The sequence below is a fragment of the Polistes dominula genome, unplaced genomic scaffold (assembly GCF_049000335.1).
Source record: "Polistes dominula isolate Pdom_NZ unplaced genomic scaffold, Pdom_raw_medaka contig_33, whole genome shotgun sequence".
Lineage (NCBI taxonomy): Eukaryota > Metazoa > Arthropoda > Insecta > Hymenoptera > Vespidae > Polistes > Polistes dominula.
In genome coordinates this window covers 4662752-4687582 of record NW_028300998.1, presented here as the reverse complement: position 1 = coordinate 4687582, position 24831 = coordinate 4662752, and the positions used below count along the sequence as shown (strand labels likewise).

Sequence of the window (24831 nt, the reverse complement as noted above, 5' to 3'; positions counted from 1 at the left end):
TGATCAATTGTTGATTTTTTTCTGACTATTCAGTACATTTGTATATATTTCTATATAAATAAATATAATACATACGTTAATGTAAGTGCTTGTTCCAGTAGATAATCTTCTCTTACAGTTGCCGTTATCGAGTAAAGTCAAACTTATCTGTTCTAGAACTAAACATGCTCTAATCCTACTCTCAAACTACCTTACGTTTTGAAGTCTTCCTAACCTACCCCTTTCTATGCTTAACTGCTTGTATTTGTTAGACATGAGGCAGACCAAAGTACCCCTACGTTGACTTCAATATAATGCTCGAGGTCTCTATTAATCGATACAAAATCTAATTAAAAGAGAACAAAAAATAAGAAAGAATTTAGTCAGAATCTAATTTTGTTAAACAGCAGACTCATCAAAATTCAGAAATCAAAAGAATAGTATGTTCGTGTAGATCAAATTATTTGTGATAAATAATGGAGAGTCATATGTGGTTTCTGTTTAGTGTCTAAGAACATTCATGTCTTCTTTTATCATTTTTCTTTACTACATTCATCCAAAAGCGCATGTTGAAAATCGTATGCAAGAAAATCACTTTATTGAGCAATAAAACGACAAAGCTTCTATGCGTAATCTGAAATAATAAATAATTCTTTTTAAATCTTATCCATATATATTATTCTATCTCTTTTTAAATTTTAAATAACAAAGTCCAATTAAAAAAAAAAAATAACAAATATAGTCAATTCATTAATTAACCAACAGAGTCGATAAACGTAATTAACGAAAAGCCTATTTTTAAGCTACCAATTAATAAACTCTGCCAGTGTAAATATTAATCGATTACCGATATAAATAATGTGTTTAAAAGAAAAAAATAACATCTACGATTACATTGATATGATTCTGCGTTAATTATAAACGTGACTATTCATAGAAATATTATATAATATAAACTATATTGATAGGTTTTGAAAGGTCCATATATTCTAATCCATAAGTCAGGTGGCTATGATATCAATGATATCGAGTACACAATTGCAAGGAGTTTACATTAGGCTTGACACGTAACATGTGCGAATCCCAAACACATCGTATCTGACTATGAATATATATATACATATATACATATATACATATATATATATATATATATACACGTACCGTATGTAAAAGCTTACGTATGTTCAGATCGGCTTAAGACCGGCAACGAAGAAGCTGTTCGCTTTCTCTGCAGTATGAGAAAAGAGGATATTGCCATGGGAAATCCCCTAACATGAAATCCACAGAGCCGAAGTTCGTGCAACCAACCTTATTATCAGCCTACTACAGACCTATTAAGCTATGAATAATAGTAAATTTTCTCATAAAGATTAACGATATGTACGTCAGAAATTTTATTATGACTTATATACCATATTCATTTGCTCCTCTACTTTGATCATAATTGAAATATTTTTCCCTTCGCTCTATAGTCTTGTTTTCTTTATGTACAAAACTTCAACTTAATCTTTCTATATATTTTCATTCTCCATTTTCTACATCGTTTTACAAGAAAATCTATCCTAACGTATGCACACAAACAACTCACATCCTTATGGAAAACATGATAAAATCTTGTATATCCTCTTTTTCTTGTTCTCTCTTTATATTTCTCTTTCTTTCTCTCTCTTTCTCTCTCTCTCTCTCTCTCTCTCTCTCTCTCTTTCTCTTTTTAACGTTGGCATAATGTAATAAGTTTAAATGCAAATAAAAATAAAGTTTCTTAAACTCAATGAAAAAACATTTCTTGATGCTTTATTTAATGAAAGAATAATTGAAATAAAATAACGATATTATAATATACGCTAAAGTAAGTTCGTTGCTCACAAATCTTATCTTTTCCTATTTGTCTGTCTGTCTGTCTGTTTTTCTCTCCATCTTTCTTTTCCTTTCTTTTTCTCCCACTTTCACAGTACTTTCTCTATCTATATTTAATCAAAAATCCGCTTACTATTTTACTCGAGCAAACCAATTTTAAAACAGAATTCTAAAGTTTCTGCGTTTAAAATACAACTAACGATTGAACTTCTCATAACAAGATATGACTACGAATATTCTTTGTTAAATCAAAATTACGTTAGTAAGTTCAAATCCGAAAAAGAAAACTAAAGATTTATTGAAAGAAAGAAAAACAGATAATAATTGAGTTAATTTAGAAACTCGAAATCATTGCAAATAGTAAACTCAATTACGTCCTGACACACCTCATTAAAATAATCAGTAATAATTGCATCTACAAATAAAACACGAACGATAACTATATAATAATAATTGTCGTCATTATTATTAATGATATTAGAATAATGAGAGTTATTATAAAATGTTAAAAAAATTAATGAAACAAATATTAATTAACTCGACGTAAATTGCATTTAATTATCCGAATATGTATATTTAGTAATTTCAATATCAGGTTGTAAATCATTAGAGCACAACTAATTTTATTCAACAATTTTCAATACCTATTAAGCTTTTCTATCCTCTTGAACGAAACAATTTAAAATTGAATTTGTCTGTCGCCAGCCAAACCGTATAAACCATTACAATAACATGCATATAATTTCATATAATAAATAAATAAATGAATAAACAAATACATATATATATATATTTATATATGTATAAATGATCATCGTCTTTTAATATCTCATTATTGTTTTCGACTTTTCATCATTTATCGAACGAAACTGCTTAATTACCTTTCTACTCTTACTTCTCCGTTCTCTTTCCAAAATCTCGGTTTAATTTTACGTATTCTTTTCCACGGTTCTTCATTATCTTTTTCTTCTTTTCCATTTCACGATTTATTTTAATCCCTTTTTCCGTTCAAAAGCATTCATTATTATCCGACTTCGACCGAGACTTTGAAATTATTGTCCAATTCGTTATTAACCGGTACAAATCTCAAAGGAAAGGCTTCATTTATTTAGATTTTAAATAGAAATTTTTTTCATCTGAAATATATATTTTTTATTATATTCCGTACAATTGAATTGGAACAATGTTGCATTACTCATGTACTTAAAAGTATGAAATGATTAAAACGAATGTTCAAAGGTAGATTCCATCATACAACATAATCTAATTTCAGTCAACGTGTAAACGGATAAATCAGCAAATGCCAGACATATCTCTCGGTACAAGCTAATAAAATATGCATATACATATATGTAGGCGCCATAACGCGTGAGTATTGATTATTATCGTATTGCGACTGAAATTATTTACGTAATGTATGCTTACTTAGGTGTACGCCATCCAGGTTGCTTGTGATGCTTCACTGTGAACCTCAGAATACTTGATTACACGATACGTTAGTAGGTAAACTGTCTGTAATCTAGCATCAGGATCCTATCTCATTTTCCTTCAACTCCTACGCTGACTTTTGTCGATACTTCATCAGTATAGATTTTTATATCTTTCTAAAGATTTATTTAAAAAGTTGAAAAATATTCCAAACAACTCTAAAGGTATCTTTTGATCTTAAATACGTGTAGAATTTTTTTATATTATATTACTTTCAAAAAGCAGGAAAAACAGAAATTAATTAGAAAAAATGTTTCAGGAAAATATAGATACATTTTATTTACCTATACATATATATGTATACTTGTATATACCTATATGTACCATTGATCAGACCCCTTGTTACTTGGAGAACATAGATAAGTGATCAAATCGACGATAAGTCAGACACGTAGTACTTGGCGTCGAGTCGTCGTTGCAGTTTCTCGCGGTTTTCGTCGAATTGGAAACTAAACTAACTTCCTGCAGTTAGTTTCCTTTTGGAAGATCCACAAGACGTAGAGTAACGGCACGTTTGTCACACAGAAAGGAAACTAGTGAATTAATTGGAAAGATTATACACGTTACGAATTCTCTTCTGACATGAACTAGAAAAGCAACTAAAGACATATAGTATGTAAGTAGTATGTAAATAATTAGTATATACTTGTGTGTATACACTTAAATGTATACATATAAATAATGACAAAGATAAATTAACTAGAAATTATTGTTTCTTTCACAATGGAATATTTATTTTCTCAATTTATTTTTTTAATTCATGGAATATTATATTTAAAATAATAAATATCTAAAAAATGAAATCAAATATTGTGAGTATTTAAAAATAAAAATAAAAACTACATTTGTAACTACGTTTAATCAACGAATGGTAAAAATATAAGTTTCTATAAAATGTACTGACGGTAGGTAAAACAGTCAAATTATTTCAAATTTGGTATGAAATTAGTTTTACTTTTTTTTTTAATTTAATACATTAGTTTTAATTTAATTTATTTACTTATATGTATACACCAATTTACGATCTCTAATTTTACTTCATCATTAAATAAATCAAAATCTTGTAATAAAATGATATCATTTTTCTAACGTAAAAAAAATCACGAATCGATATTTGTCATTACGTTCGAAAGCTCCTATTGATCATAATACCTGACATCTCAAATTCAACGAAACACTATGCCTTTCTTCTCAAATTACTTCTCTCACAATCAGTAATTCACGTGTAATACTAAACTAAATTTGTTCAACAATATTCTAGACATTACGTCAAAGCTTTATGAAATATCTTCGATTAAAAAAATGAGAAGGATATTTAAAAAAAAAAAACATGTGTACATATCACACAAGTTAAAAGTGAAACCTTCAAATAAACAAGTTTCAAGGATAATTTATTATATAATATTATTATAATATTATTTGTTGTACTATAATTTTTTTGTAATTATTTAATTATTAAATTATAAAAATGAGTGCCTGTTCGTATGCAACCCTCTAGACACACTTTAAAAATGTTGCTTGCGAGCGCCATCTACTGAGACGGATTTTTTTGCAGTCAAAACTGTTTATACACGTATGTATGAGGGGTTGCCTATCTTTCGGGCAAAAAAATCTGTCCCGACAGATGGCGCTCGCAAGCAACATTTTCAAAGTGTTTCTGGAGGGTTGCATTCATACAGGAGCGAATTTTTATAATATTTGCAAAAAAAGTAAATAATAAAACACTTTAAAAAATAGATTTAATTTAAATATGTTGATAAAACACGTAATACGTCATAATTTTTAAAAATATTGTACAAAATAACAACGATGATATTTCATCATAATTAATATAAATTTACGTTTGAGTAAATCTATGGAATTATAATCAATGAATAAATTATTGAAATAAAAATTTCATTTAAAATATGAGTTGTATTAAGATGAATACTTAAAAGAAATTTTTGCGAATTTTACTTTTTCCAATTGTTATTTCATTTATTATCTAATAATTTGTTTTGTTTAAAAAAATCAATTATTAGAGGAAGCTATAGACGCCTGCGCAATAAACCATGCTTGATCATATGATTGAACTCGTTTTTGTTACGCTCACGAAGTGTTTCCAGCAACAGCATGGCGTCCGTTATCAAAGGTGCGAACATATAATCATATATGAAAATTTAAAAAGAAAAATATTTCAAAATTAATAATATATATTATTATATAAAAGATACTTATAATGATATTACTCGGGATAACATTTTCGTAGACACGGGAGAAATTTGGAGTAGACTTTTCGAGCATCGTCCATTTATACAAGGTGAAGTAAATTTCTTTCTACGAGAATTCCAGGTAAATTTAATATTCTTTTATAACAATAATTAATAATCATTTTATTATCTAAATGAAATCTAATAAATTGTCTTCTTAAATTGACCTAATGTAATAGTGTATAAGGTTTATATAGTTTTCTTTTTACGTTGGTAACTATAACCTGATATTTGTAATAATAATATATTTAAATAAAGTTTGTAACTACTAAACAATTTTTTTTATTATATATGTCTACTTTATACATATATACTATAATATTGTAATATTAACAAATGAATGAAGTAATTATACGATAAGGTTTAAAGCCTTATCATTCATATGAAAATATGAAAAATTAGAATATTTGCAAATTGATATTCATTTAGGAAAAGAGAAACGATAGAGAAGTGGAAAGACTTTTCAAAATTCTTGAATATTCAACGGAACTAAACCAAAATCAATTGCCACGTGCAGAGCAACTTGGAGATTGTCATTTACCAAGTTTAAAAGCAAACATTGATGTTGCGCTTAGTATGTGCGAAAGGGTACTTCAAAGACAAGAAGAATTTGACAGTGTACGTACTTCAAATGTAACAATACATAAGACTTCACTTATACGATAAATATTCTCAAACTAATTATCCTATATTGCAGGATCTAGCGTTGCAACATAGCAGAGAAATTCGTAAAGCAGAATGGGAAAAGTTTATAAATGATATGAGTGACAAATGCCAAAAAGTAGATAAAGCTTTTCAGGACAAAGAAAACGAAATCAAAGAATATTATATTGATTTAGAAAAAAAGTTACACATTACACCTTGATTCGATCAATATCTCACATTTACTACTTCCAAATAAATTTTTAGAATAGTAACAACGGTGCCACATATATGAATACTTAATATTATCAAAATATTAACATTATTTTTTGAAAAAATATCTATATCATTTTTAGAAGATATAAAAATGCCTATAGAAACTATTGATGATCCATCCTTATGCCTAAAACCAAATACAAAATTAATAGACTTTGTTTGGAAAAACGTTTCCGATGTAGATAATGCTCCACCTGGTATCGCTACTCTAAAGAAAAGTAGTAGGAAGAAGTGCAATGACGTTCTATTGAAATTAAATGATATTAATTGGTTAAATAAATATTTAGAAGAGTATAGAAAAGTTACATCTCAAAAGGTATACTTACATGAAATTTTAGAAGGTGTTGACGTAATATTACCAACGCCCAAAATTACACCTAGAAATCCTGAATTGGAAGCAAGGATACAAAAACTTACGGCACAACAAAATGATAGAGAATACAAAGCTATGACCAAAAGTGTTGATACAATGCGTAAAGAATTACCAGAAGATACGATAGCCTATCAAAGTAAATAATAATATTTTAATTGATATTCTATATTATATCTACAAATACATGTTTATTCAATTTTCTTTTCTATTTACAGTGAAGCAAATAAATAAACAATTAATTGCCGTCGCACAATTTATCTTCTCCGTACTAGCAGGATTCACATTTGGTTTTCTTGGAGTAGAGTTAATAGTTGGTAATTTAGATTTTGGGTTTAGATTATTACTAGGTATAATATGTGCATTGGTAATTGCATTAGCCGAAATCTATTTTCTGGCAATTAAATTAAATGAAGATTGTTACGATGCATTCTCAATGCCTAAACCCAAAAAATTACATCAAGAGTAAAATTGTTAATTAAACAAGAATATTTTGTATTTATACATCAGTGGTAATTCTAATAATTATAAATCAGAATTTTATTTGTTGTTATTAAAAAATATTTAGATGGCACTCTTATAATATTTTATATACTTTTAAATTATTTATAATAATAATAATGCATTATAATATCAATAAGTGAAACAAAATTACAGAGAAAGCAAAATATAAGACAATGTAGACATTGCATAATGTTTTTTTCTTTCTTTTTAATTTATTATTGAAAAATTGTCAATTTGTTAAAAATAAATAAATACATTACACAAAAGAGACATTATTGTAACGTAAATAAAAAAAATTAAAAATGACAATTTTCTTTAGAAATGTATGAAATTTAAAGATGATAAAATGTATTTATTTTTGAAAGAAATTTTGTTTTTTAAAAATTATCGAAATAATAATGTATGTATGAGTAAAAATACAAATAATTTCATATTTTCCGCTAATTTTTGACTCCCTAACTGAATTTTCTTATTTTTAATCTTTAACTACAATAATTAATTTAAATAATAAGATCTATTAACGAATAAGAATCATAAAGATATAATATGATTTCTTTATTAAGACGTCTTAGAAATAAAATTATAGATAAAATATTTTCTAAAATATTTATAAATTATATAATATAGAATTAGATTCTCTATTTGCTTATTTCTACCTCTTAGATTCCTCATCGCTATCACTTTTATCACTGTAACTATTTTTACCATTTTCTTGAGTTTCTAATTCATGTTCACTAGTCGATGAATTTTCGTTATCATCTTTTGTGTCGGTATTAGAACAAGAGTCAGTATCAGATTCACTATCACTGTCTGAATCTGAGCTACTTTCATCTGAAGAACTACTAGTCGATGATTTGGCTGCCATCATTTCTTTGAATCGCCTTACTGTAATTTTCCGAGGTATTATTTCACGTAGAAATTCCAATGTTTGTTTTGTCTGCACTACCTCTGCCAAATGTTTATAATCTAAATTATTTCCTTTATTATTTTGCATATGAGCCTCTGTTGTTAAGTAATGAATAAATAATTCCTAAAAAAATTAAAACATTATTAATTGATAAACAATACATATTTAAATATTATTTTAATATTAATGTATACAACTTTAATAAAGGATAATAAATGATATAAATAAACAATATTTTTAATAATCCCGCCGCAAAATACGCAAGTCGGGTTAACTACCGTATACTCGAATATATTTGCATCTTTTAAACTTTCGATTATTTGTTATGAAAAATTTACCGTAGCTTTTGTAACCAAATATAATCCGTCTTGTCCAACCGTATCTACGTAAGGCGAACTTTTCATTATCGTTTTAACTCTTGAAATTGGTAAACGTAATTCTTTTATTTTCGTCGGTAAACCTTGAGCCGCCATTTTTAAAGTTAATGTAACAATTCAATACAAACCGAAAAACACTATTAAAATTAACTAACGACGTACAGATTTAATTACCCGTTAACTTAAATCGAAGTAAACGTTTCTGTTAGTTCGATATGAAATAATGTTTCGTGTGAACAAATTTTATTTTTACTACATTTTTAACTCATGTTACATCAACATTCATAATCTCGTTAAACAAATTATTACTGAACCTAAAACAAACTATTTAAGAGAAGGTAAGTATATACATAAAAATATTTCGAAAAATAGTTACAAATTCCTCCACCATTGCTTTAAACTTCGATTAAAATTAAACATTGTCCACTAATCTTCACTCGAAGAATGATTGACTACAGCGACATGAATGGCACAAATGTAAACTAAAAACAAGATAGAGGAGCGCCACTATCAGTGTATACGTTTTGTAAGTTTTCCCTTCCTACGATTAGATTAGCCTAGGTTAGAGTTTAGTGCTTGTAGATGGAAATTACATTTACTAGTCTCTTATCTGTTTACAATTTTAATTTTTTATATAAATAAAATAATATAATTAATAACATATAGTAATAAGTGTAGAAATTCGCTGTAAAAAAAAAAACAAGATTTTATTAAATATAATAAAAATTGAGTAAATGTACATACTAAAAATAAAAACATTTAAATCTCCAAAAAGCTTTGAGATATAACTTCTAACACCTTTTTTAATTAACTCTATGGGGGTAAATTAAACGCTTTGTACATACGTTCTCGTATAATTGCTTCATGCATTGATTCATGTAAACCTGTTTCTTTATTGCATATGTAAGTATTTATTTATTTCATTTTGTGATTAGTTATTGAATTTATCCACTCGTTATTTTTTTAAATAATATAGTACATTCTAAAAATATTTGATTAGAAAAAAGAAAGAAAACGTATGTACCTAAGTAGTAGTGAAGAGGAAAAAATGGATCTTCCTGACGACATATTTTCTTCGTCTGAAGAAGAGAATTTAATTAGACAAAAAACAAGAAGCGTCTTACACTTCAAGCTCAGAATCAGAAAATAGAGAAAAAGATGTTCCACAATTGCAAGAAAATAATGACAATGAATTTACATCGCCAGATACATTTGTGGATATCTGCTGGTCGCATCAAAATTTAATTCCAAAAATACACAATTTTGATAATAAAGATTCTGGATGCAAAGCAGCCTTAGACAAATCGTCAAAACCATTAGACTGTTTTCAAAGTACCCTTGTATAATTAGGGTATATTTTAGACATGTTAATATATTCAGGTTCGGAAACAGAATTTTCTGTATTTCAAGAAAATTTTGGAAAATCCGATAATATAGTCATGACTATAATGAAAGATTATCTCGGGAAAGGTCACAGTTTATTTGTTGATGACTGTTACACGACTCCACTTTTATTTAACACATTACACATTAACTAGACAAATAGTTGTGGTACCATAAGAAAAAACTGCAAGAATGTACCAATTATTTCAAACAAATTACAAAAAGAAGAAATATTATTTCGATCGACTGAAATTTTATTATGTATCAAATGGCAGGATAAAAGAGAAGTTTGGATGTTACTAAGTTTACATCGTGCTGATATCGTAGAAATAGGAAAGCTTCATTACCATACAAAAACACTGGTAACAAAACCAACATTTATACAGGACTAAAATCGTAACGTGGGTGCTGTAGATAAGACACCGATAATTTTTATTGATGACTTGATAACGCTTCACACTTGCAATATCAAGTTATAAAATCGGATGAAAATAAATAATACGTTAAATACAATAATAATGAAATACTTTCATTTCCTTTTTTTGTTATATGTAATAATATCAAAAATTTCTAATAAAAAAATTAGATTCTTTCTTTATAATACCTTAGAACAAAATTATAAGTGCCAATACCGTCCCTTTGACCGATTTTGTAGAAGGAGGTAAAGCGTTGTTTTGAGTCACTTCGACGAGATGCAATCCTTTGATAGTGAATTCATGTTTTTGACAAATTTGTTATTTCAATAACGCCAATATTATTCCTAGCTATCAGAATAAACTTTTACAAATTATTACATTTGTGAGCGTAATATATCGTGATTTTCTGAAAAAATATTTTTGAAAAGAGTGAAGGCAGTGGGGAAATATTCGCTAGTTCTGCATATCACAATGTTTGACATTTCAAGTTCATAAGTCAGGAAATAATTTTATGATTTTTATATTCACGATAGGCGCGTTTATAATTCAAGGAAAAGTGTTGATAAGGAAATGTAATAAATATTAGTGCTTTACAATTCTATTCTTCTCGTAATCATTTTCGAATTGTTACGTTTTCTTTTCGTTTAATATAAAAAGTTAATAGAAATCATACTTTTGATCAAAACAGTAAATTTGTATGATACAAAGTTTGATCAAGGTAAAATGGAAATGTTTCTATTAGATAAACCTTAAAACCTTGTAGGAGGGTTTATCGCTGCTCATAAGAGAAAAGCGATTCTAAAAAAGGTAAAAATGACCTTTTTATAAATTTAAATAGATATTCTAGAATAAGCGAAGATGTTTTTTCTGTTTAGGTAAAAATATAAGAAATATTATCCTTTGTTATTATGAAGAATAGAAAAATATGTATATGAAGAAGAAAAAGAGTACGTGAGTTTTGTTTGTGTATTTATAACATGCGTGACTTCAGAAAGGTCAATATAATACAGTGTAGAGATATATATTATCTAATGAACGGTTAAATTAAGGATGTAAGAATAGAGTGTAGATAAATATGTTGGAATAAACGGTTGAAACAAAGAAGATAATAATAAACGGTCCGATAATTTAACAGTTAATCAAAAATTATACGATATTTCATTAAAAAAATAAATGAATTAATATTTTACTCTTTTAATTCACTTTTCTTTTGTTTTGTAAAGTAATTCAGATTTTTAAATAAGTGATTCATAAAAGTAAAACATTAGGGGGTAGATATTTGAATATTTTTTATACACAGTTGAAAGAAAACATAAGTTTATCCACCATGAAATTATTATCATAATATTACGGTAAAAAGATTCTAATCGGTGAACTTTAAGAGTATCAAATGTAGAGATAAGCATATCTACATTCTGCAAAAGTACTTACATCATTCAACACTTATTTCCAGATCAGTTTAAACGTATCATCATAGCAAGTACGGAAAATGAGTATTTTATTTCGAATAAATGTAGTACATTAAATGTAACGCGATTGGAATTTTTATCGTTAAATCTATCGTGGATTATTGCATTACAATATTTATTTAATTTCACTTTTCTCGCGAAAGTGCATTGTCATAAGTTGGTTCAAAAGTGAACAAAAAAAATATTCGACCATGACATCATTAATCGTTACAATAGTGACATGTCTTTTGATTATCAATATTGGACTAACCAGCAGTGCAAGAATTTTGGCTGTCTTTCCAATTCCTTCTTACAGTCATCAAATAGTTTATAATTCTATATGCAAACATTTAAGTTTGCGAGGTCACCAAGTTACTTTAGTTACAACCGATCCGATAAACCACACAAATTTGAAAAATTTAACCCAGATCGACATCAGTATTAATTACGAACAATTAAAAGATACCAATTTCTATGAAGCTAGAACCATGTACACCTGGCAGCAAATATCAGCGATTTATTTATTTGAAAAAATACACGAGTTTTCTAAGAATGTTTTCGAACATCCTGACATAAAAAAAATCTATGCACCTGATAGCAATGAGAAGTTTGATGTCATTCTAGTCGAAGCCATAATGACGCCAGCCATTTATGGGTTTGGACACAGATTCAAAGCTCCATTGATAGGTACGTAAATGAATATATTCAAATTACAAACGATTAAATGTGAATTAATTAAACAATAAAAAGGAAGAAAAATAAATAAATTAATGTGTTAACAAGAAAAACAAATCATGAAATATAATGTTCTTTCTTTAAATAAACCATTTTTTGTAATAATTTTCCTGATTTGAACAATTATCTTTTAAAAATATCTATTAATCTCCACATAAATATTTCGATGTAATCTTTGCAAATGATAAGAGTTTAATTCCTCACAAATTTTCTTTCAATCATTGAGGAGTTAAAATGAGACAGTACAAGATTAGTTTTCTTTGCGAAGTTTGCAATATGATTCCTCTTATAATGTTTATAATATAATCTTATAGTTTGTTCTTATTATTTACTTTCTTATTTGTAATAAGGAGGAAGAAGGCATAAAAATTAATCTTATTCCATATCTTTATCTCATTTTATATCTTCAGGGTTTTGATATTTGATTTATTTTGATATATTTATAGGTATGTATTCATTAGCGCTTACACAACAATCTCATTTTATCATTGGAAATCCAGTGCTACCATCACATCCTTCGGCTTATGAATTAAATAAAGGCATTGGTTTCAATTTACCTTTTTGGAAAAGAGTACATAACTATGTCGTAACATGGTGGCACATGCACGTAAATTGTAATAATAGAATGTATAAACCGCAACAAGAAATTGCAGAAAAATATTTGGGTAAAATACCTTCTATCAAAGAATTAGAAAAGAACATGAGTCTCCTATTTGTAAATCAGCAAGAAGAAATTTCATTTACCCGTCCCAATGTTCCTAATGTCATAAATTTTGGTGGTTTGCATATATCAAATGACATTCTAAATAAACCTTTACCAAAGGTGATTTTTTGTATGACACATAAAATACTTTACTTTTCATTACATTTGTATCAAAATTTTCTGTTTCAATGTCAAACTCTGAAATCAGATGTAGTATTAATTATTTCTTTCTAGGAATTAAAAGAATTCATAGATAACGCAACTAATGGTTTCATTTACGTCAGTTTTGGAACAAACGCAAATCCATCAACGTATCCGAAAAAATTGTTGGATATATTTTTCCATGTTTTCTCTAATTTACCGATGAAGGTTGTATGGAAACTCAAGGGAAACTATCCACAAATATCAGAGAATATATACATCTCTGAATGGTTTTCACAACAAGAAGTTCTATGTACTATATCTCAGAATTTTAATATTTTTTTAACATATTTAATTTTTATGCGCATATATATTTTATAACTAATAATAAACATTTTCGTATTTCATATATTATAATATGAAAATGCAGCACATCCGAATTTGAAGCTGTTCGTTTATCAAGGTGGTCTTCAAAGTACAGAAGAAGCTATAAACTTTGGTGTACCACTTGTTGCAATACCAATATTATCCGATCAAGACATGATAGTTTTGAAAATGGAAAATTTAGGGGTATGCAGAAGCGTTGATATTTTTCAAATGACAAAAGAAGTTTTAAACGAAGCGATTATGGAGGTCTTACATAATAAAAGGTAAAGTTTTAATTATTATAATTTTTTTAAAGATAAGATCAATTAACTAGAAAAATCAATCATAGTAAAAAACAAAATATATACTGTAATCATTTGTTTTTGCTTTTTTTAGTTACAAAGAAAACATGTTGAAACTCAAAAATCTTATAGAAGATAAACAAGTTGGCACAATGGAAAATGTCATTTGGTGGATTGAGTATGTCATTCGTCATAAAGGAGCAAGTCATCTCCGTTCTAGCATCGTAGATGAACCATGGTATCAACGATACGATACTGATGTTATCGCTTTTTTATCTGTTACTTTGTTTATAATTACCATCCCTAGTCTATATATTGCTTTTAAAGTTTTTGTAATTATTATGAAATATTGCGCATGTTTATTATTTAAAGAAAAAAATAAAAAGAAATTAAATTAGTTTTATAATCGTAATCGAAAAAATAAAGTCTATTTAAATGAATTTCAAAAATCTTCTAGATAAGACAATAAAAAAAGATTACGTGAGTAGAAAAGATTATAGTTAAAATGAAAACTAACATGTATATTGATTGTATTGATCATTCGCATTTTAATAATTTATTCTAGTAGACGTCATTCTTATTTTAAATTTCTCTTTGTAGAATTCGAGTATCATTAAAAAAGATTTTTAAAAGTAGTATTATAAATATATAAAAATTAATGGTTAAAACTGCCAAAAACAAAAATTAGTAAAAAAATAAGATTATTTCAATTGAACTATTTACGAATTGTTTTTTTAAGTGGTTCCCTGGTCAAAATAATTAACTAAGTCATCTTTATTACAAAAAAGTACATTTCACTCTCAGACTAATTGTACTCTAGCAGTATATAGTTAACGCTTAACAAATATAAAGAAAAAGAACTATCGTACAAGTGTCGCTTCAGACATAATACCGAATCGCGAATAAAAGGAATAAAAAATCTCCTGTCCGTTTTAATCTTCAAAAGTTTAGTACATCAACAAAAATGTGAGTATATAATTCGTGTGAGTGTACTTTATATACAAAGAAAAGAGACAGTATAAAAAAGAGATGAAAGAAAGATGGAGAAATAAGTACGGATGATGGGTCAAATAAAAGGTAAGAAGATGATTTTTCTCAATTCTTGGAGATAAGAGAAAATTATAGCACGCGTAGGCTGAGAAAGTAGATTTTTTGTCGCAAAAAGCGAGAATAAAAAAATCTATTCGCTACTCATTGAAGCGTTAATTAAAAGAAATCTAAAAATGAACTTGAAAAATAAAAGATTGTTCTTCCATATAGTTGTAAGAGTAAATGTATACAAGTTATTTAAAAACGATCCTTACATTATTAATTGAATAAAAATCAACGAAAATCACTGGTAACGAAAAGAAAAATATATTAATACTAACTAATTAATTAATAAGACTTCATAATTGAATCTACTTAAATGAATAGAGTAAACTTTTTTTTTTTTAAACTCAGCCACAGTAAACGAAGTTTCTCTGGAAAAAATTCACACAAGCTTTTAATTAACTGAACTTACTTAATTATTGAATGGAATTGATAATAATTTTTATCGATGACTTGATAACACTTCGCACTTGTAATATCAAGTTATAAAATCGGATGAAAATAAATAATACGTTAAATACAATAATAATGCAATACTTTCATTTCCTTTTTTTGTTATATGTAATAATATCCAAAATTTCTAATAAAAAATTAGATTCTTTCTTTATAATACCTTAGAACAAAATTATAAGTGCCAATACCATCCCTTTGACCGATTTTGTAGAAGGAGGTAAAGCGTTGTTTTGAGTCACTTCGACGAGATGCAATCCTTTGATAGTGAATTCATGTTTTTGACAAATTTTGTTATTTCAATAACGCCAATATTATTCCTAGCTATCAGAATAAACTTTTACAAATTATTACATTTGTGAGCGTAATATATCGTGATTTTCTGAAAAAATATTTTTGAAAAGAGTGAAGGCAGTGGGGAAATATTCGCTAGTTCTGCATATCACAATGTTTGACATTTCAAGTTCATAAGTCAGGAAATAATTTTATGATTTTTATATTCACGATAGACGCGTTTATAATTCAAGGAAAAGTGTTGATAAGGAAATGTAATAAATATTAGTGCTTTACAATTCTATTCTTCTCGTAATCATTTTCGAATTGTTACGTTTTCTTTCTGTTTAATATAAAAAGTTAATATAAATCATACTTTTGATCAAAACAGTAAATTTGTATGATACAAAGTTTGATCAAGGTAAAATGGAAATGTTTCTATTAGATAAACCTTAAAACCTTTTAGGAGTGTTTATCGCTACAACAGAAAGCAGTAATGCCGAGAATAGTTCTTCTAAATAAGCAAGTTTGATTGGCTGAAACGACCGATCGCTGTCATATTCTTGTTTGATGTAATCATTTAATATGCGTATATTTTTAGCAGAAAAGATTACATTTACTAATCCGATACGTAACAAAAAGAAAAGATAAATTTCGTCCAAGTAAAGTGTGATGAGAACCGTCTACAGACTATATATATTAATCGCACTCATTAAATTTTTTTTCAATATTTATTATTCCAGTATTTCAATAATACTTTACTATATTTCAAATAAATTTTCTTGATAAAAATTAAGTCTGATACTATTAATTAGAAACATTTTTCATGATCGTTCAATAATAAATAATACGACAATATATATTATTTTATTTTTTCTTGCCCTACATTTTTTGTTATGAACTAAAATAGATTTGTAAATTTGTGACTCATAGCGATAAAGCATTACAATAGATATGTAAATATAGTTTTTATCCGAAGTTGTCGTTAAAACATAAGTGAATTCAGCATGTATTTGAAATTATATGATTATGTTAAAAAGATTCTAATCAGAGAATATGATGAAGAATAAAGTATGGAAATGGGCGGAGCAAGCGTATGTACTCCCTTGCACCGATGTCATCCAACACTCATTTTCGAATAAGTTTGACAGTATTAAACATATGTAGAACTAGCAAAAGTGTCATGTTACGAAAACGTGTTTTTTTTATCACCAAAATGAGTGTAATGGATTACATATAGCATAATTGGAGTTTTTATCAGTAAACCTATCGTGCGTTATTTCATCAGAACATTTTCTTTATTTCATTAAAAAAAATATAAAATATAAAATCATGAAATTATTAATCGTTACAATAGTGACATATCTTTTGATTATCAACATTGGACTAACCAGCAGTGCAAGAATTCTGGCTATTTTTCCAATTCCTTCTTACAGTCATCAAATAGTTTATAATTCTATTTGCAAACATTTAATTTCACGAGGTCACCAAGTTACTTTAGTTACAACCGATCTCATAACCGACACAAATTTGGAAAATTTAACTCAGATTAACGTCAGTCATAATTACAAGCAATACGAGCACTTGAACTTCATAACAATTAGATCCACGTACTCATGGTTAGATATACTTGACCATTATATATTTGAAATAGGTCACAAGTTATCCGAAAATATTTTCGATCATTCTGACTTTAAAAAGATCTATGCACCTGATAGCAATGAGAAGTTCGATCTTATCATAGTCGAAGTAATTTATACACCAGCCATTTACGCATTTGGACACAGGTTTAAAGCTCCTTTGATAGGTAAGTGAAGGAAAGTACAGGTAGCCCTCCTACAACACGGCATCCTGCAACACGGTTTCCTTTCAAAGAACCTTTGTACAACACTTTTTTTTGTACAGCTACGGCGAGGCTTGCCGTCTTAAAGATACAGTATTGCGGAAAGTTTTTCTTTTTATCTCTATAGTCTGAAAACAAAAGTTTTTGTCTCATTGCTTTGGGTCTCATACAACGCGGTTTCACACAATACGGCATTTCTAGGAACCTATCTACCGCGTTATAGGAGGGTTACCTGTATTAGTAAATGAATAGATATAAATTTATTAAACAATAAAATAAAAGGAAAATAAATAAGTCAAAGTATTCAAAAAAAAAAAAAAAGAAATCTATAAGTTATGATGTTCTTTCTTTAAATATATAATTTTTCTTAAAAAATTTAACTAGTTCAAATAATCTTTCTTTTTATCAACAATTTTAATAGTATCTATTAATCTTGATATAAATACATATTGCCGTTCATTATCACCACTTCATTATCTTTGTAGAGTAATCAGATAATGATGATGGCACTCTACAAGAATTATCAATAATTAAGCGAATCTTGATCGTTAATATTACATATTTCGATGCAATCACATAAAATAAGAATATACCTCATCACTGTCTTTCTTAGAATTGTTTTGAAGTTCAAAAGAGACAGAAAAAAATTAATTTTCTTTACGAAGTTTTTAAAATAATTCCTCTTATAATACTATAATATGATCTTAAGACTTGTTCTTATTTCTTATCGCTAAATTCTTAATAAAGATGAGAAAGGCATAAAAATTATACTTGAAAAATTAGCTAATCATTTAATATATATTTATAGGTATGATTTCGATGGGGCCTCTACAAATATCTCATTTTATGGTTGGTAATCCAGTGATACCGTCACATCCTTCATCCTACGAGATAAATAAAGACTTTGATAAAAATTTACCACTTTGGAAAAGAATACACAACTATGTCGTAATATGGTGGCACATACATGTAACTTGCTATTATAAAATGTATAAACCACAACAAGAAATTGCAGAAAAATATTTGGGTAAAATACCTTCCATTAGAGAACTAGAAAAGAACATAAGTATCCTATTTGTAAATCAGCGAGAAGAAATTTCATTTACCCGTCCCAATGTTCCTAATGTCATAAATTTTGGAGGTTTACACATAGCTAATAATATTACAAGTAAACCTTTACCAAAGGTAATTTTATGTTTGATACATAAAATACTTTACTTTTCACTAATTTTTTTATCAAAACGTTCTCTTTCGATGTCAAACTTTGAAATCAGATATAATATTGATTATTTCTTTGTAGGAATTGAAAGATTTCATGGACAATGCAGTTAATGGTTTCATTTACGTTAGCCTTGGAACAAACGTAAATCCATCAACGTTTCCGAAAAAATTGATAGATACATTTTGCCAAGTTTTTTCAAATTTACCGACGAAGATTGTATGGAAATTCAAGGGAAACTGTTTAAAAAGATTAGATAATTTATACACTGCAAATTGGTTTCCACAACAAAAAATCCTGGGTAATGTATCTGCGAATCTTTATATTTATTTATTATTTTCAATGTTTATGATCCTATATATTTTGTAACTAATAATAAACATATTTTTATATTTCATGTATTATAATATGAAAATGCAGCACATCCAAATTTGAAGCTTTTCGTTTATCAAGGTGGACTTCAAAGTACAGAAGAAGCTATACACTTTGGTATACCCCTCGTTGGAATACCAGTACTAGTTGATCAAGATATGCTTGTCTTAAAAATGGTAAGTTTAGGGGTGTGCAAGAGCGTCGAAATTTTACAAATGACGAAAGAAGTTTTAAACGAAGCAATTATGGAGGTCTTACATAACAAAAGGTAAAGTTTTAATGATCATAATTTTTTTAAAGATAATATCAATTAACTAGAAACTTCAGTCATAATAAAAAACAAAATATATACTGTAATAATTTACTTTTTTTAGTTACAAAGAAAACATGTTGAAACTCAAAAATCTTATAGAAGATAAACCATTTGACACAATGGGTAATGTCATTTGGTGGATTGAGTATGTTATCCGTCATAAAGGAGCAAGTCATCTCCGTTCTAGCATCGTAGATGAACCATGGTATCAACGATACGATACTGATGTTATCGCTTTTTTATCTGTTACTTTGTTTATAATTACCATCCCTAGTCTATATATTGCTTTTAAATTATTTGTAATTATTATGAAATGTTACGCAACTTTATTGTCCAAAGAAAAAAAGAAAAAGAAATTAAGTTAGTTAATAATCGAAACCGTGAAATAAATGTTATTTAAATAAATTTCTAAATTATTCTAGATAAGACAAAAAAAAAGATTTATGACTAGATAATATTATAGTGCAAGAATAAATTAATATACGTATAGGATTATATCAGTCATTTTCACCAGTCATCTTTTACTCTATAAAATGTCATTTTTATTATAATTTATCTCATAAAAATACTGCGATAAATCTTATGCAAGCGCTAATGTTTATCTTTCGTAAAACGATCTTGTGTGAATCAAAGTAAAATGAAAATGAAATTTAAACAAATTTTACCTTCTTCTTGGTATAGGTAAAAATATAGAAATTATTGAAAATGGTATATTGTATTAGGTCGTCCCGAAAATTTCTTCCTTTTCTTGATGATAAGTTGCACAATATTGTATGCGTAATATTTTTTATGTTATTGTACTAAATAATATCGATTCTACTCTATATTACCTTTTTCTTCACTGTATATTATTCAGAAAAAAACTAGAAGAAACTTTTGGGACGACCTAATATATTTATTATAATCCTGACCACAGTATTCCGACATTTTCTCTGTGCGAATATAAGAAGAGTCTCCAATTAAAAATGTCTGTCATTCTAAAAGAGTATTCACAGAATTATCTTATCGTTAATTACCTTAACATTAATTACCTTATTTCTTATTTATATATAATTATATAATTATATATAAATTATATATTATATAATTATCTTATATTAATATTAGCATTAATTACATTATTTTCAGAAAAAATATCTGTAGAGATATTTGAAGTCAAGGGGACATATTCTCCAGTGCGGTATATATTTATTTTTGATATTTATAATTGCCAATCATTACGTAATTATATAATTTCATTTTCAATAGTATTTTTAGCATTAAATAATTTCATTAGACACATATATAATGCAAAGAAATACGCTGATAAGAATACGTTATACAAATTTATGCTGTATCTTTTTTGTTATCGATTTAGAACTATCACGTTGTTTTTTTATTTCATGTATGTATATCGAATTAATAGACATTAATCTTTTTTTACCAAAGTAGCAAATTCGTTCGTTATAAAATTAGGACTGAGAAAAATGAAGCAGCGGCTACATGTTTCAACCAATTAAACCTGCATCCTCTTAAGGACGTACTTTGCTGAAACTTACAGCAACCATATCGAGAATAGGTCTACTAACTAAACGATATTTAATTATTTAAATAGGAACAACCTACTGCTGTCCTATTCTTGTTTGATATAACCATATATTGTAAGTATTTACCTCACTTACAAAAAAGATTACATGTACAAATCTGATGCGTAACAAAGAAAGAAAACAACCCTCTCACAGAATATGATGAGAACCAAATATATTCAAATAGCCAAGTATATTCATTCCCCTTATTGAATTTTTTCAAATTTGAAACCATTAATTAAGTTAAAAACCGTAATTTAAGAACAATTTTCCTTATTGTTCATAAATAGATGATACGGAAATACATATTACTTATCAATTTTTGAAAAAGTAAATATTTTTAGCAAAAAAGTGATTCATAACGATAATGTATTTTTACATAGTCACCCTTATTTTGTTGAACCCACAGTTGACCGAAAAACATTAATTTTGAGTCTGGGAACTATACAAGTATCAAATATACAGATAAGCAGAGATAGCATATCTATTTTATTGTATAAATCATTCAATAGTCCTTTTCACATCAGTCTGACTGTTGCTTACGTATATAAAGCATCAAAAACGCGATGTATTCAGAATGGATATTATATTGAGGATATAAGTGGGATAGATTGAATATAATTACAATAGATTGAATATAAGTATAATAGATTGGGTATAAAATTATAATAGTTCCTATCCGTTGGTCTGTCGTGTACTATTTAAATCGAGCTTATAGTTTTTTTCTAGTATTCTCCTGAGTGCGGTGCTGTGAGATAGTTTAAAAGTCGGTAGAAAATATATAATCATGAAACTATTAATCGTTACAGTAATAACATGTCTTTTGACTATCAACATTGGAATTACCAACAGTGCAAGAATTTTGGCTGTCTTTCCAATTCCTTCTTACAGTCATCAAATAGTTTATACCTCTATCTGTAGAAATTTAAACTTACGAGGTCACCAAGTTACTTTAGTTACTCCCAATCCGATAAGCGATACAAATTTGACAAATTTAACCCAGATTGACATCAGTTATAGTTACAAGCTATTAACAAATATCAACTTCTTAGAAGCTAGACCTGTGTACTCATGGAACGATTTACTTAATCTTTATTTATTTGATATGGGACGAAATTTCTCTGAGAATGTTTTTAAACATCCTGACTTTAAGAAAATCTACGCACCTGATAGCAATGAGAAGTTCGATGTTATTCTCGTCGAAGCCATAATGACGCCAGCAATTTATGGGTTTGGACACAGATTCAAAGCTCCTTTGATAGGTAAGTAATGAATATATCCAAATTACAAACAATTACAAACAATTAAATGTGAATTAATTAAACAATAAAAATGAAGAAAAATAAATAAATTAAAGTATTAACAAGAAAAAAATTTACGAAATATAATTTTATTTCTTTAAATAAATCATTTTCTGTAATAATTTTCCTGATTTAAACAATTATCTCTTTATCAAAAATTAAAAGATATCTATTAATCTCCACATAAATGTTTCCATGTTATCTTAATAAATGATAAGAATTTAATTTCTCATAAATATTTTTTTAATCATTTTGTAATTGAAAAGAGATAGGGTAAGATTAGTTTTCTTTGAGAAGTTTGTGATATGATTCCTCTTACAATATTTATAATATGATCTTAAGCCTTATTCATATTTTTTATCTTCTAATTTGTAATTACGTTAAAAAAAAAAACCATAAAAATTATTTCTATTCCATACCTTTGTTTCATTTTATATCTTCAGGGTTTTGATATTTGATTAATATATTTACAGGTATGCATTCATTAGGGCTTGACGTACATTCTCATTTTATCTTTGGAAATCCAGTGATACCGTCACATCCTTCGACCTATCAGTTTAAAAAAGACATTGGTTTCAATTTATCGTTTTGGGAAAGAGTACACATTTATGTCTTATCATGGTGGCATATGCATGTTACTTGCAATAATAAAGTTTATAAACCGCAACAAGAAATTGCAGAAAAATATTTAGGTAAAATACCTTCCGTCAAAGAATTAGAAAAGAACATAAGTATCCTATTTGTAAATCAGCGAGAAGAAATTTCATTTACCCGGCCCAACGTTCCTAATATTATAAATATTGGTGGTTTACACGTAAAAAATGACATTCTAAATAACCCTTTACCAAAGGTGATTTTTTGTTTGATACTTGAAATACTTTACTTTTCACTACTTTTGTATGAAAACTTTTTCTTTTATCGTAAAACTTAGAAATCAAATGTAGTATTGATTATTTCTTTGTAGGAATTGAAAGATTTCATAGACAATGCAGTTAATGGTTTCATTTACGTTAGCCTTGGAACAAACGTAAATCCATCAAAATTTACGAAAAAAATAGTAGATACATTTTGTCATGTTTTTTCAAATTTACCGACAAATGTTGTATGGAAATTCAATGGAAATTGTTCAAAAAGATTAGATAATTTATACACTGCAAATTGGTTTCCACAACAAAAAATCCTGGGTAATGTATCTGGGAATATTTATATTTCTTTATTATTTTCAATGTTTATAAGCTTATATATTTTGTAACTAATAATAAACATATTTTTATATTTCATGTATTATAATATGAAAATGCAGCACATCCAAATTTGAAGCTTTTCGTTTATCAAGGTGGACTTCAAAGTACAGAAGAAGCTATACACTTTGGTATACCCCTCGTTGGAATACCAGTATTAGCCGATCAAGATATGCTTGTCTTAAAAATGGTAAGTTTAGGGGTGTGCAAGAGCGTCGAAATTTTACAAATGACGAAAGAAGTTTTAAACGAAGCAATTATGGAGGTCTTACATAACAAAAGGTAAAGTTTTAATGATCATAATTTTTTTAAAGATAATATCAATTAACTAGAAACTTCAGTCATAGTAAAAAACAAAATATATACTGTAATAATTTGCTTTTTTTAGTTACAAAGAAAACATGTTGAAACTCAAAAATCTTATAGAAGATAAACCATTTGACACAATGGATAATGTCATTTGGTGGATTGAGTATGTTATCCGTCATAAAGGAGCAAGTCATCTTCGTTCTAGCATCGTAGATGAACCATGGTATCAACGATACGATACTGATGTTATCGCTTTTTTATCTGTTACATTGTTTATAATTACCGTGCTTAGTCTATACATTGCTTTTAAATTATTTGTAATTATTATGAAATGTTACGCAACTTTATTGTCCAAAGAAAAAAAGAAAAAGAAATTAAGCTAATTTGTAATCGTAATCGAAAACTAAAATATATTTAAATTAATTTTTTAAAACTTTTTAGATAAGATAACAAAAAAAGAGTACATAAGTAGATAAGATTATAGCGAAAAAAAAACTAACATATGTATAGATTGTATCAGTAATTTTCACCAGTCACCTTTTACTCTATTAGAAGTCATTTTTATGTAAATACATTTAAAAAAAATATTTATATCTGAATGAAACGCTTAATTTATTTATCCGTAAAATGATCTTGAATCAAAATAAAATGAAAGTAAATGCGTTTGATTTTTATCATAATTTACGATCTATCACTGACTCTAAAAC

General features: G+C 27.2%; 6 protein-coding genes and 1 long non-coding RNA gene across 7 annotated transcripts; 5 read left to right on the top strand and 2 right to left on the bottom strand.

The window, feature by feature from the left end:
• Nucleotides 1–2595: 2595 nt before the first annotated feature.
• LOC149032239 (uncharacterized) lies at nucleotides 2596–4694 on the bottom strand. The gene is made up of 3 exons (XR_016176859.1): nucleotides 3612–4694; nucleotides 3265–3443; nucleotides 2596–2975 (listed from the first exon to the last, which is right to left on the bottom strand). It is a non-coding gene; the product is annotated as an uncharacterized LOC149032239 (long non-coding RNA).
• A 681-nt stretch (nucleotides 4695–5375) lies between these two features.
• Muted (biogenesis of lysosome-related organelles complex 1 subunit 5) lies at nucleotides 5376–6653 on the top strand. The gene is made up of 4 exons (XM_015323170.2): nucleotides 5376–5458; nucleotides 5576–5658; nucleotides 6006–6194; nucleotides 6274–6653. Exons 1-4 carry the CDS (start codon nucleotides 5440–5442, stop codon nucleotides 6439–6441), a joined length of 459 nt encoding a protein of 152 aa, XP_015178656.1. The 5' UTR covers nucleotides 5376–5439; the 3' UTR covers nucleotides 6442–6653.
• Nucleotides 6583–7638, top strand: LOC107067548 (vacuolar ATPase assembly protein VMA12). The gene is made up of 2 exons (XM_015323160.2): nucleotides 6583–7003; nucleotides 7083–7638. Exons 1-2 carry the CDS (start codon nucleotides 6586–6588, stop codon nucleotides 7331–7333), a joined length of 669 nt encoding a protein of 222 aa, XP_015178646.1. The 5' UTR covers nucleotides 6583–6585; the 3' UTR covers nucleotides 7334–7638.
• A 270-nt stretch (nucleotides 7639–7908) lies between these two features.
• Nucleotides 7909–8947, bottom strand: Chrac-16 (chromatin accessibility complex protein 1). Its single transcript, XM_015323152.2, has 2 exons — nucleotides 8614–8947; nucleotides 7909–8398 (listed from the first exon to the last, which is right to left on the bottom strand). Exons 1-2 carry the CDS (start codon nucleotides 8746–8748, stop codon nucleotides 8021–8023), a joined length of 513 nt encoding a protein of 170 aa, XP_015178638.1. The 5' UTR covers nucleotides 8749–8947; the 3' UTR covers nucleotides 7909–8020.
• Nucleotides 8948–11561: 2614 nt separating this feature from the next.
• LOC107067532 (UDP-glucosyltransferase 2) lies at nucleotides 11562–14861 on the top strand. Its single transcript, XM_015323139.2, has 5 exons — nucleotides 11562–12586; nucleotides 13081–13457; nucleotides 13572–13791; nucleotides 13909–14128; nucleotides 14241–14861. Exons 1-5 carry the CDS (start codon nucleotides 12112–12114, stop codon nucleotides 14542–14544), a joined length of 1596 nt encoding a protein of 531 aa, XP_015178625.2. The 5' UTR covers nucleotides 11562–12111; the 3' UTR covers nucleotides 14545–14861.
• Nucleotides 14862–17058: 2197 nt separating this feature from the next.
• LOC149032238 (UDP-glucosyltransferase 2-like) lies at nucleotides 17059–20419 on the top strand. The gene is made up of 5 exons (XM_089173406.1): nucleotides 17059–17768; nucleotides 18613–18989; nucleotides 19105–19324; nucleotides 19444–19663; nucleotides 19770–20419. Exons 1-5 carry the CDS (start codon nucleotides 17294–17296, stop codon nucleotides 20071–20073), a joined length of 1596 nt encoding a protein of 531 aa, XP_089029532.1. The 5' UTR covers nucleotides 17059–17293; the 3' UTR covers nucleotides 20074–20419.
• Nucleotides 20420–21809: 1390 nt separating this feature from the next.
• LOC107065541 (UDP-glucosyltransferase 2) lies at nucleotides 21810–24804 on the top strand. The gene is made up of 5 exons (XM_015319348.2): nucleotides 21810–22535; nucleotides 23048–23424; nucleotides 23539–23758; nucleotides 23878–24097; nucleotides 24204–24804. The coding sequence occupies exons 1-5, from the start codon at nucleotides 22061–22063 to the stop codon at nucleotides 24505–24507; spliced, it is 1596 nt and encodes a 531-aa protein (XP_015174834.2). The 5' UTR covers nucleotides 21810–22060; the 3' UTR covers nucleotides 24508–24804.
• Nucleotides 24805–24831: the final 27 nt, after the last annotated feature.